The sequence below is a fragment of the Cyprinus carpio genome, chromosome A16 (assembly GCF_018340385.1).
Source record: "Cyprinus carpio isolate SPL01 chromosome A16, ASM1834038v1, whole genome shotgun sequence".
Classification (NCBI taxonomy): domain Eukaryota; kingdom Metazoa; phylum Chordata; class Actinopteri; order Cypriniformes; family Cyprinidae; genus Cyprinus; species Cyprinus carpio.
In genome coordinates, this window is record NC_056587.1 from 11,570,005 (window position 1) to 11,582,319 (window position 12,315).

The 12,315-nt window shown below is 36.2% G+C and overlaps 1 protein-coding gene across 1 annotated transcript in view; it reads left to right on the forward strand.

Annotated features, from left to right (window-relative positions):
- Positions 1-5,089: 5,089 nt before the first annotated feature.
- The window catches only part of LOC109059567 (atrial natriuretic peptide receptor 1-like), a 36,262-nt gene continuing 29,036 nt past the window's right edge, over positions 5,090-12,315 (forward strand). The window contains exons 1-2 of the mRNA XM_042772641.1: positions 5,090-5,314; positions 6,760-7,555. Of these exons, the coding sequence (XP_042628575.1) occupies positions 6,796-7,555 (760 nt within the window). The 5' untranslated portion in view covers positions 5,090-5,314; positions 6,760-6,795. The remainder of the gene's footprint in view (positions 5,315-6,759; positions 7,556-12,315) is intronic.

Here is a 12,315-nt window from a genome sequence, read left to right on the forward strand (position 1 = left end):
TGAAGTGCCAGATCACACTGTTTTCTATATCTTTCCTTGGCGGTTAGGGTTTTTTTGAACATCCAAGAACAATATGTGGTCCGAATCCAATCTTCTTTGTCAAGCTAGATGTTCTCCATCAAGCCCAAGCTCACTCTTGGGAGGCTGTCGGTGTTCATTCAAGGAGTAAGAGTACATGTTCTTTTGTGTGATTTATTCTGCTATTGTAGAGAGTTGTAGATTTCCTGAATTAAGCACGTTTTACATTCCCTCTCTGACATAGAAGAGGTATCATGAACTGTGAAATGTTTCAGATGGCAACAACTTCTGAGCATAAATGTCACTTGCTGTGCCATTTAAGACCCCGCTTATCAATTCAGCCAGTTCTCAGTTGGAAATAGGTAAAGCTATCAAGCCAAACCTTTCACAATCTGTGACATACTTTTTTTTTTCAGCCACCATCATGCATTGGTTGTTAGCAGGAGCCAATTTGGCTAGTGAGCTGCCACCCTTCTCCCTTCTTCCTGATATTTAGTGTTTAGACTATAATGTGCCACTCTGAGGACTTGAGGAGGGTTGCCATGGCATTCCTGTCAACAGCGCTGCATTCAGCAGGAGATGATGTCAGAGATGAAAGCAGCTTGGTAGAATGACGCTGGCTGTCTCCCCTTTGGCCCCCATGTGAACGCAGTGTAAGGTGTGTAAAGACAAAGAATCAGGAATAAGATTACATGATCAAAGTTGTTACCATCCTGAGAAACTTGTCATCTCCATTTTTTCAAATACATATTTAAATGCTTGGCAACTGATTTTGTATGTAATAATTATAAAGACAAAATTATTAATGAACAATCATAATATAAAATGTTACTCAAAGGAATTTCTTAACACTCCACTAAAAACATGGTGTTTATCTTCACAAGTAGGTGATTTATTACCTCTTGTTCAACACTGGTTTTAATGTAACAGCTTTAGGCTGCTCACTGAGCACAGATTTTCATTGTGTGTTTATGAAGTTGAGACCGCTGCAACTTCATGGGTGGACAACTTAATGGGTGGTGCTTCAGAAACTGTGTTTTTAAGTCCAAAAGCACATTGTATGTGTGTAAATATGGTGTGAACAACGTATCAGTTTTCCAGAACAGCTCTTTGAGACGATCAAACTCAGTGCTGAACACATCAGTGCTACTGGGAGAAAGATGTGAGAGCGCTGTAATCAACTATAAACCTAACCTTTTTAGGAACACCTACAGGTAAAATCGCCCGTTTTCTTAACTCAGAAAGGTAGCCAGTGCTTTCTGACTTCCCCCTCAATGTTTCACTCATACTTCATGAAAACTGGAGCTGAATGCTTCACTTTCATTTAGCCATAGCTTTATATGGCAGAAATAGTCAGAGTATGCTATTATGCTTAAATAATAATGATAATAAATTCATGATTTATCAATATGTTTGCACCATGAATAAGTGGTTCACAGTAAAATGTATTCTAAGGTATCAAAAACCAACTGAAGTCACATGTAGCAAAAAATTACATGGTTCTGGTGGGCAACATTTTCTTCTTTTTTTTTTTTACTTCAATTTTATTTTGCCATCATTTTTCTAGTTGTTTCTATTATTAGAAAAATAATAACTCAGTGACTCTACAAAATATTATTTTGTTATTACATAGTTACAATGATGATTATTTCTAAAATACATAAAATATTCTATGGAATATTATTTCTGTCACAAAGCAAACAAGACAAAATGCAGCCTGTATAATTACATGTAGAGCTGACAAATAAGAGGTTCAAAACACAAATATATGTAGTTTTGGTATATGTATGAAAACCCTTCATTGTGTTTTACTTTTTTGAATCGAGAACAGAACAGTTTGCTTCACGTTCTTGCTTTGTTGTTAAGATATCTCTTTTATGGACATGCTGTGGGCTTGTTTTTGAAAATGAGTAGCTGTTGGCATCTGGCGCTCTCTCTCATTAAAATAATCCCTAATCGGGATACATCAAACTATAGAAATAGGGTTAGAACAAAAGTTCATCTTTGCATGAGAAGTTTGAGAACAATGAGGCCCATGTCCTTAGATTTCTGGGCTGAAGTTGATATGGTGCTTGCAGTGTCCACTGATGATTATTTTAATGTTTAACTGGTTGCTTTTTTCCTGAGACAGAGAATAATTGGGTACAAGATGTGCATAATTTTTTTTTCAGCTAATGTGACACTAGTTCCGTGTTCTTTACATATCCAGATCTCGTCCTCCAACCTGCTATAATTGTAAATCCTAAAATGACTTCAGTTGTCTCTGTGCATTAGTCACTCACTTTCAGCTTTCCTTAAATAAGGGAGTGGTTATAACAGAATGAAATATGGAGATAAAGATGGAAAGAGAAATGTTGGGAGAGAGGGAGAGAGGGAGGGAGATGCTATTGTGCATCCTGTTTTAGTAATTCTATCCATCTGACCATCCCCAACTCTCTGAAGGGGAGTAAAGGACAAGTCTAGAACTGACTAAACACTGATCTGAATTCATTTTGGGTCTTTTTTAAACTTAACCTTTTTTAATTTTATGTAGCCTGACAGCCCCATATGTAATTCTCACATGCCATTTTATTGACACCAACCAGAATTGTTTCTTTTTAAATATTAAAAATATTCTTCATAAATGTAATTAAAGTATCTCTTAAACAAAAAACAAACAATACTGTAGTTGGAAAAACTCAGCTAGCACATGTATTCTCCTAAGAGTGTCACCCAATTTATAAAAATTGATCCCATTATTGTTTTCTCTCCTTAAAAATATGGATTCACAATATATCAATACCATATTGATTACCTGCCAAGTTTTTTTTATATAATAAATGTTATCTTTATTATAAATATTATTTATAATATTAAATATTATTAATTATAAATAGTATTTATGATAAAGTATTGGATAATTATTTATGCATCAACATTTATTCATTTTTTTGCTGTCATCTAACTTTAATCTTTAATTAAAGATTAATTTAAGTTAATCTTTAAAAACACTAGTAATTTAAATAATTTTAATATACTCTAAAATGAATATCCATTTTTCACACTGAACATTTATAATGCTGTGATCCCTAATTTTACTTGTATCGTTTTAAAATTATCAGGTTTTGTTTTGAATTTATTTAGACAAAATAATATAAAATTTTATTATCAGCAATTTATCAGTTACTGGCCATAGCATTCATAATAATTATGTTTATCTACCATAATTTTAATTTCAGTAAATTCCTGCTTAAATGAGTAATGTTTTTTCTTCTTTGCCTTGAACCTGCTGAAGTATGTACTTCTGGTTGAGAACCACTACCATGAAGAATTATCCACCCTTTTAATTCATTTATCTATGCACTGCAATGTTACTGGAGAATCTCTATTAGAATTACCCATAACTGACATTGAGATCTGTGACATGCATGTCATATCTCAGTGCTTATGACTATTATTTCAACATTGTGTTAAAAAACTGTAACTGGCTTTGAATATAAATGTCAGAGTTGTGCTGGAACACTGGAGGCTGAAAGCTTAAAAAAAGAGTCTCTCACAAGTAACTCACAAACACACAAATACCATCAGCTGTCAAAAAAACAAGGAAACCAGCTTCATACACACAAACACTCAGCTGAAGAAGGTTAGTAGAGGTTGAGCTCCAAATGTGTGGTGAGCAGATAGAGCTTGTCCTGACCCATACAGAGACACATCTTGCTGGGCAGCTGGAAACCACTCTGACCTGCCTCACGTAAGGGTCAAAGCAAATAACAGTGAAGGGATATCTGCTCACAAAAGCATTTAAACCTTTGTAACCTCACTGCTGTGGCCATATCCAACACCACTTTCAGCCCTGTACTTACTAAGGCACAGTAAGGTCTAGTAAAAATAAAAGTAACTTTCCACACTACTCCTGTAAAACACTTAACAACAACTTTACAATAAGGTTCAATTTTTAACATTATTTATTGCGCTAGAGATCATGAAGCACCAGTGCACAATACTTTGGCAGCATCTATTATGTTCATTTCTACATGCAGTATGCAAATACATTTGCAACATATCAGGTTGTATAAAAGAACATTAATGTATCATGAACAAACAATGAACAATATTCTATTTTAAAATCAATACTAGCCTATATTAACAAATGTTAAAATTGTTGTTAACAACTGAATCAACGTGTACAATATCATAATTGGGTACTAGTAAAATATCTCTGTTTTAATATTTTTTTTGTGATATACTACAGGTCAAAAGTTTGTAATAATTCATTAAAAAAATTGTTTTAGATATAAATAAAGAATATAAAGATATAAAGAAATCATTTTAAAATGCTAATTTGGTGCTCAAGAAATACTTCTGATTATTAGCTATACTTCTATTAATCAAATGCACGTTGAATTGATCAAAAGTGACAGTAAAGACATTTATATTTTTTTTATTTTTCCTGAAAAGACTCCTGCAAAATGTATCATGGTTTTCATAGAAATATTTAGAAGCAAAAACTGTTTCCAACATTGAAAATAATCAGAACATTCACAATTTATAAAAAATAAAAAGTATTTTGATTAAATAAGTGGAGCCTTGGTGAGCATAAGAGATTCCTTTCAAAAAGTCTTAATTATTTTAAACCTTCAAACAGTAGTGTATGTTGCTTGCATACATTTTTTACCAGTGTTTAATGTTTAGTTCACTTTTGAATAGTCACTAATGGAGAAAGAGCTGTTTGCCCATATTTAACTACCAGCAAGAGATTACAGGGTCATACAAACTTGTTTCTTATAGGTAATATTCAGCTATGGTTATTCAATGAAAGGAGATTCTAATGGATTCTGATGCCATTGATTTCCTCTGACTTTAAATTAGAGGAGTGTTTACATTGTTGATTTTTTATAGCTGGGAACTTTTGGATATGCTTCTCAGACCAAAGGGTCAACCTTTACCCTATACTGGAATAGAGAAGAGAGGATGCATTAAAACACATCATGGCTGATCTTCTCTCTCTCTCTCTCTCTCTCTCTCTCTCTCTCTCTCTCTTCCTGCCCGCAGTAACTGCAGCTGAGATGCATTAATACCCTCAGAACTCTAGAGCATGGCAGGGAATGCAGCTCGACACGGAGATGAGGTGGAGCTTTCTGTGAGGCAATGTGATTTGAGAAAATCACTGCTGCTCTTGGCACTCTGAATGAAACACAGTCAGCCTGTAGGTATGAGTTTCACAGAGGCAGGGATGTGATTTGTGCTGTGCTGAGTGGACCGTTACAGGATTGTACCAGCTCATGTTGAGGAGACCAGGAGACATCATGTATAAAAGGTACTTAAGAGAGTTTTCTATTCTGCTTGGACACACTTGGAGTTCTGTTGTGTTTGGTATTTAGTTGATGTTTTTTTTTAACTATATATTATTTGGCATTACATTTTTGGATGTAATCATTTTTCTACTGGTTTTGTTTCAGGACTTTTCACACTGGACATGTGGCAAACCAGTAACCTGTATTTATAATGTAGTGCTGTTGAATTTTCCTATACCCTATTTTTCAAAGATGAGTGCTCAAACTGTCCATGTTGGCATCTGACTATGTTTGGCTATAGCGTTCTACCAAGTGACAGATGAATTTCTGCCAAAATGGAGTTTGAAGCAGGACCTTTGATGTGATCAACAAAAATTTTAAGATATCCAAAATGCATGATTATTTATATTTGCATTGTATTATTTCCCCTCAGTGTGTTTCCCCTAATTTTTGCAACCCATTACTTGAGAGTTGATTTTCAGTGGGGAGTGATTTTAATCTGTTCTCTACAAACAAAGGCATAAGATATATTTTAGCTGTGATTCAGGATGCATTCAAATATTTCTTTCATATTTATTTATTTATTTTTAGGTTTTTTTTTAGCTCTTTGTGTTGCCTTCAGTTGCATGATTAACACTGTTTCAACAGAAATAGAATAACGTTTTATTTTTCCTAGAAGTGAATACAAAGCATCTTTCATTAGATTGGAACATCTGGTGGCACTTTATATTAAGGTTCAATTTGTTATTTTTAGTTCATGCACACGGTATCATGAACTAACAATGAGCAATACTTTTATGGTAGCTATTATGTTAATCTATACATGTGCTAATAGAACATTTATTTTTGTATAAATTAACAATGTGTTTTGAACAGATAAACAATATATTATTTAAAAATTAATATAAACATATCAATAAATTGTTAAAATGGTTTTGACAATGGAACCTTACTGTGAAGCTACTTGTTTAGTATTCCCATTCACCTCAATGGCTGTTGCTTGGTTGCCACAAGACCCCCCAAAATACATTATTTGAAATAGGACATCTTAGCTTATAACAGCTCAGTTCTGCATCCAGATTTTTAGGAGCCAATCACCTGAGCCACTAAATTTTGCCACAACCTTATCTTTAACTTGGTAGCAGCTAAACAAATTAGCCAAACGTGGACTGGTTGCCTGTTATGCTTTCATCATTGAAAACTAACTACTAACTGCAATACTAGGATAAAAAATGTCTTCTCAGAGGTGCAAAGAAGATTAGTACATTTGAAAATACCTGATTTCTGACCCAAATATAGAGTGAATGGGTTAGTAAAACAACAAAAATTCTTTCAATGTACTTAAGAACCTTTCTTTTTTATATATACATTTTCAAAAAGTATTTGAAGTGTGTCCAAGTACAAAAATAGCCTCTAAGTACTGTATGTTTACAATGGGTTCTCATATGATAAACCTGTGTGTGTCTAGTGTTCCTTAATAGTTGGAAGCTTGAGCTCCAGTGATATGAATCTGTTGCTCTGGTTCGGTGGAGGCAGATCATTTCTGCTGCTTTTGATCCAGCTGTGCTGTGGGACCTTGCCAATCTGGACCAAGACCAGCAGACACCAAGGGTCCCACAGACATGTGCACAACCACACCAATGACATCATACTGGCTGTTATACTCCCTCAGCACAATACGTCCTACCCCTGGGCATGGCCTCGTGTGGGACCTGCACTGAACCGTGCCATTGCTCACGTTAATGCCGATCCCACCCTGCTGCCCCGGCACCACATCCGGCACATCTTCGCAAACAGTGAGGATGGGGACGGTATCTGCTCAGAGTCTATTGCCCCCCTCATGGCCGTAGACCTGAAGTTTGAACACAACCCGTGGGCCTTCATAGGGCCTGGCTGCGACTATACCTCCTCCCCCGTTGGGCTGTTCACTACTCATTGGGGCCTCCCCATGATCACAGCGGGGGCCCCTGCTGTAGCTTTCGTGCAGATGGAGATGTACACTTCCATCACCAACACAGGCCCCACACATAAGAAACTGGGCGAGTATGCACTCCACCTCTACAAGCATTTTGGGTGGCACCAACACACTCTGCTGATGTTTAGTGATACCAAAATGGGAGAAAGGGCCTGCTACTTTGCCCTGGAGGGGCTTTACACGGAGATGCATGAGGACAACATCACCACCATGGACCTGGTGTTCGAGGAGAACAAAGGGCCTGTTAACTATTCCGAACTCCTGCACAAGATCCAGGATGATGGAAGAGGTGAGTGGTTTGTTTCTCTTGTTTTGCTAGAACAGTCTGCATCTAATTGGGAATCTCTCCTCATGTTAATAGAAGAATAGAAGCTTCTTCTACCACAGGGAACAGTAAGAGTGAATGTGAAGGTCTTATCGAGTGGCCTTGTACCTGTCTGTGACAGCAAATTTGTCCTCTGAGCTTGATTTGTGCTGCATTCTGTGATTCAGATTGAAATGATTCAAGATGTGCTGCTCAAGGCATATGGGTTTAATTGCATGTGAACTAACATTATATTAATTCAGTATAATATCACACAAATCATGACTGACAGTGAGTGAAGGAGAAGGTTAGAGAGTTAGGAAATATTTAGAATATGAAGTCATCACTGATTTTTCTTGCTTTCCTCTGCCATGATTGAACTACCTCAATGACGTACCAGCTATATATAATTTTTTAACATAGTTTCAGACTCAGATTCAGGCCAGACTCAAATCTGAGTCAGAGTGCCACATTTCAGTATGTCAGAGCATCACAAAATTTAGATTGTTATTGTCTCTGCAGTTAAATATTCTTCAGGACCTCAAGAAACCTGTATCTGTATGTTTTTAATGGATACAATGTACTTCAAACCTTTTTTTTTCCAAGTTCCACAGGGACATATAAATGTCAACCAAATAATATTTATTAACAGAGGTCATGACCGCTGTGAGCATGCAAGAAATTTTAGCACACATTATCTGATCTTTTGGCATTTCCTGCAAATGCAGAGTTTGTTTTCATTCAGTGAGTTTATTCTGTCTTTCTAACTGGTAAATTTGAATTGTTCATCATTAGTCAATGGATGCTCTGTTGAGTCACTGAATGAACAGTTAGTAAGAAATGTAATGTTGTACTAACACATCAAAAGTCAAATGAATGTAGCGGTGGTATGATGTCTCAGGTGGAGGCTGTGTGTGTCATAAAATCCCTTTGAAGACGAAGAATCCTATAAGCACATCCGGATGTGTTTTCAGGAGATGGTATCAGCAATATCCCATTTTTGCGATCATCCATGAAGTGAAAAATACTATCAACCTCATGATGTAAAACATTGTGCTCATAGACCACCAGAAATAAAGTCCAACTAAATTTCTTTGCTCTCTCTGGAGGACAGACAAAAGCCTCAGCGATTGTAATGAGGTCAGATTAGGGTCTGTGTCAGAATAAGTATTATATTTCAGTTAGTTCTAAGTACACTAAATAGTGTCATCCACTGGTAAAATCTGTTATCAGCCAGAATTAGATATTTATTCATTTATTGCATTGGTTGATGTTGGAGATATATATGTTGTTGTTTTCTATATGTAACCCTAACATGTAAATTGTAATTTTGCCGTAATCTAATGCACACTCAAAGTTAATTTTCAAAAACACTAATAGTTTAAGAATACTTGTTAAAAGTTATCTTTAGAAAGATTCTAAAATGATTTAAAAGGTTTTATTTTTCTTACTGCATATTACAATGTTGCGATGCATAAATTCACAAGTGATTTAGAAAAAATTTACAGAATTGGCCATCAGCCACAACATGAAAATAATTATCTGCCTAATATCAGGGTGTCCTTAAATTAACTTTTGGGGACAAATGATAGAATGTTTTTGTAGATGCAGAAATGTTTTGGGGTCTTTCTGACTGATTAACGTGTGGTAATTACCTGTGGAGTCATAACCTTTTCCGGAGATTCTCCGAAGAGAGGAAATGCCCTTCCTCACCTCCTGCCTCTTACCCCTCAACCCTGTAAAAACATCCTCACCTCATCAGCAGCAGGAAGTCATCACATAGAGACACACCACTTGCCGAGAGTGATATCTCTAATGTATTCCTGCTCTTCTACTGGAGTTTTCCATGTGAGTGCTCTCTCATTTGAAGATTCAGAATGCTTGTCCTTTGAAAGCTCAGTTCTACATTTATAAAACTAAGAACATCACGTGCATTTTATTTGAACATATCTATATTATCAGGACAGGGCAGTTTGGAAAACACCCAGCTTGTAAATGTCGATGAAAGTGGACTTGGCATTTAGAGAGTTTTAGCTGGGGATCTCGAAGCTGACATGCAACTAATTGCATAATTACAACCATCTGAACATCCATTCAGTTCTCTGAATATTATTATTTTTTGTATTGTTATTTGTTCACATCATTACACAAACCCAGCAATAAATGCACATTCATTCATAACCTTTCAGACTTCTAATTTTCTCTCTGTAGTGCTGAAGTGATGTGCACTTAGCTGCTGCTTTGCTTCTGGATAAAATCTCCAGCACAGCAAGGCTGTTAATGGCCAGAAGTCAGCAGGTGCTTCAACATCAATCTCTCTCTCTCATACACTCACTGTTGATGAGGACTGTGCTCCTCTAGTTGAATTTTTCCATGTACCCAATCACTTCAGTCACACCTGATTCTGCACATGGTTGAAACCAGCATCAAAGAGGATCTTCACTCCAGTGTGCCAACAAGAAGATCTGGTTTTCAGGCCCCTGACCCAGATTTTGGGTGTCTTGAATTCTGATCAAGGACAAGCAGTTCTGAGTCAGGACAAACGTGTTGAGCTCATATTATGGAACTGTTTCTAATAATTCCTCTTCTGATGGAGTGGTATCTCTTGTCGCCTTTTCAACTAAATTGCCACTCTTTGTGACTAGAGCTTCTTGCCCTCTTGTCGTCATGGTTGCAGACGCAAGAGCGGCCATGCTGAACTAAACTTCCCACAAGGCCATGCTCTGCTTCTCACTGCTTTTCCATCCATCTGGATCAACTTAAAAATTAATCAGAACTGAGGGGTAGAGAGAGATGGGAAGCAAACTACACAAATTTGTTAAATTATTACACACATTTTTATAAACCCAGAACTGCTTCTCTGCTTACTGGAGGAATGTGCTGTATTTTGATATTTCATGTTGATATTTCCCATCAGGTCTGACCTTTGGATGTAATGCAGTGTAACTGGACACCTCCATACTTGAATCCAAACATTTCAAAAGCATCATTCAAGGTGAAAGCTGGTCTTTATATCAGTCTTGAATCTGACCCATCGTGAACAGAATACTCGAGTTATAATGTTCTCTTCGTGACAGCAGAACATAAGGTTTGTTTTACTTACAGAATGACCTCACATCCTCTAGAATGAGGTAATGTAAGGCAGACCTCCCTTACATCACACAGATTCTGGCGCTAATAGAATTTGTAACTCTATACTGGCTTGCGTTAAACAGCATTAGAAGAGAAAAGTGACAGACTTGACTCGAGAGAGAGAAATTAGTTTATTTTTATGTTCAATACCAGAACCTATTTTTAGTGACTTTAGATTTATGTTAAACAGTTCCCTCTAAATGTGCTCAGTTTTTTTTTCTTAGATTGAAGAAATTTCATTCTGTTGGTCCATTTCTAATGAGCGTTGTTGGATATCTTAATTTTTATGCAAAACCACCACATCCATTCATTTAAAGACCTGTAAAACTTGATTAGCAATTTTCTTTCCTATGTTTGTGTAGTTGAAGGTTGTATTGGGGTGGGACTCTCATTCAAGAGAACATTTAATTTGACAAAAATCTGTGTAGTGCAAGATGTGTCATCAGTATTTTTAATAGTTGCAAGAGGGAAATACTGCAAATTTAAATTGTGTTTATATTCTAAAAGTGAATTTTGTCAATGTTACTCTAGACTTCAAAAATGGACTAAAATCCACAAAATTCCAATTTTAGCTTCTTGATTTCTATGATATACTGTACAAGTGTCTAGGTCATAAGATGTACAGCTGATGTGCCATTTCATATGACTAAATAATACATCAATGTTAATATATATCCATAAATATAAAATAAATGCTGATGCAGTCCCTTTAAACCCAGTCAGGCCCTTCCATCTAATTTGTATTTTTATGCAGAGCAAAGCAGAAAGCTCTTGTGAGAGTTGTGGTTTAAGCTTTCCTTTACTTCCTCTCTGGCCTGTTTGATGCTTGTAGAGTGAATCTGAACACATCACTTCTATTCTTTCATCTTCTGTCAGATCACTCAGGTTTAGATGGATTATCTTGTCAACAAATAGCTGAACAAGTGAGCATGGATAAAGCCCATCCATGTCCCTGTCTGCTCCCACTTCATGGTCAACAGATGTGTGAGAAAATAGGCTTCAAGGATTCCATCCAGATCAATAGAACTGCTGCTATTTCCTGTTGTAATTGCTCTGATCATTTTTTGGAGCCATGGAGTGTTTTGTGAGTGTTGTGCCTAGTGTCGATATTCTTTGGAACAATGTACTGAAGCACTTTAATTACAGGTTAAAGGGAAGGATAGAACAGCTTAAACATAGCAGTTCAAGTTCTGCATTTACATGGTATAGACCAAAGTCAGTGCAGGAGTGAAGCTGTAACAGTCTTCTATGATCAATCAAACATTTACACACACACACACACACACACACACACACACACACACACACACACACATATATATATATATATATATACAGTATACATACACTGACAGACAGTGGCTTAAAATTGCAAATAGTGAAGACAGAATAAAACAAACAGCAAGAGTAGAGCATGCATTGATTTATATGTAAACATGAAGTAATTTTTAATGGTGTTATTTTCAGAGAACACAACGAATGTGGGTTTCCTTAAATGTAACACACATAAAAAATGTCTTTTTGTCTGATTCTGGCTGTCGGTGTAATTGTAGCATGTTTGTATTAGAGAACGACATCACATTTTCTAAGCTGAGACATTATCATTATCATTT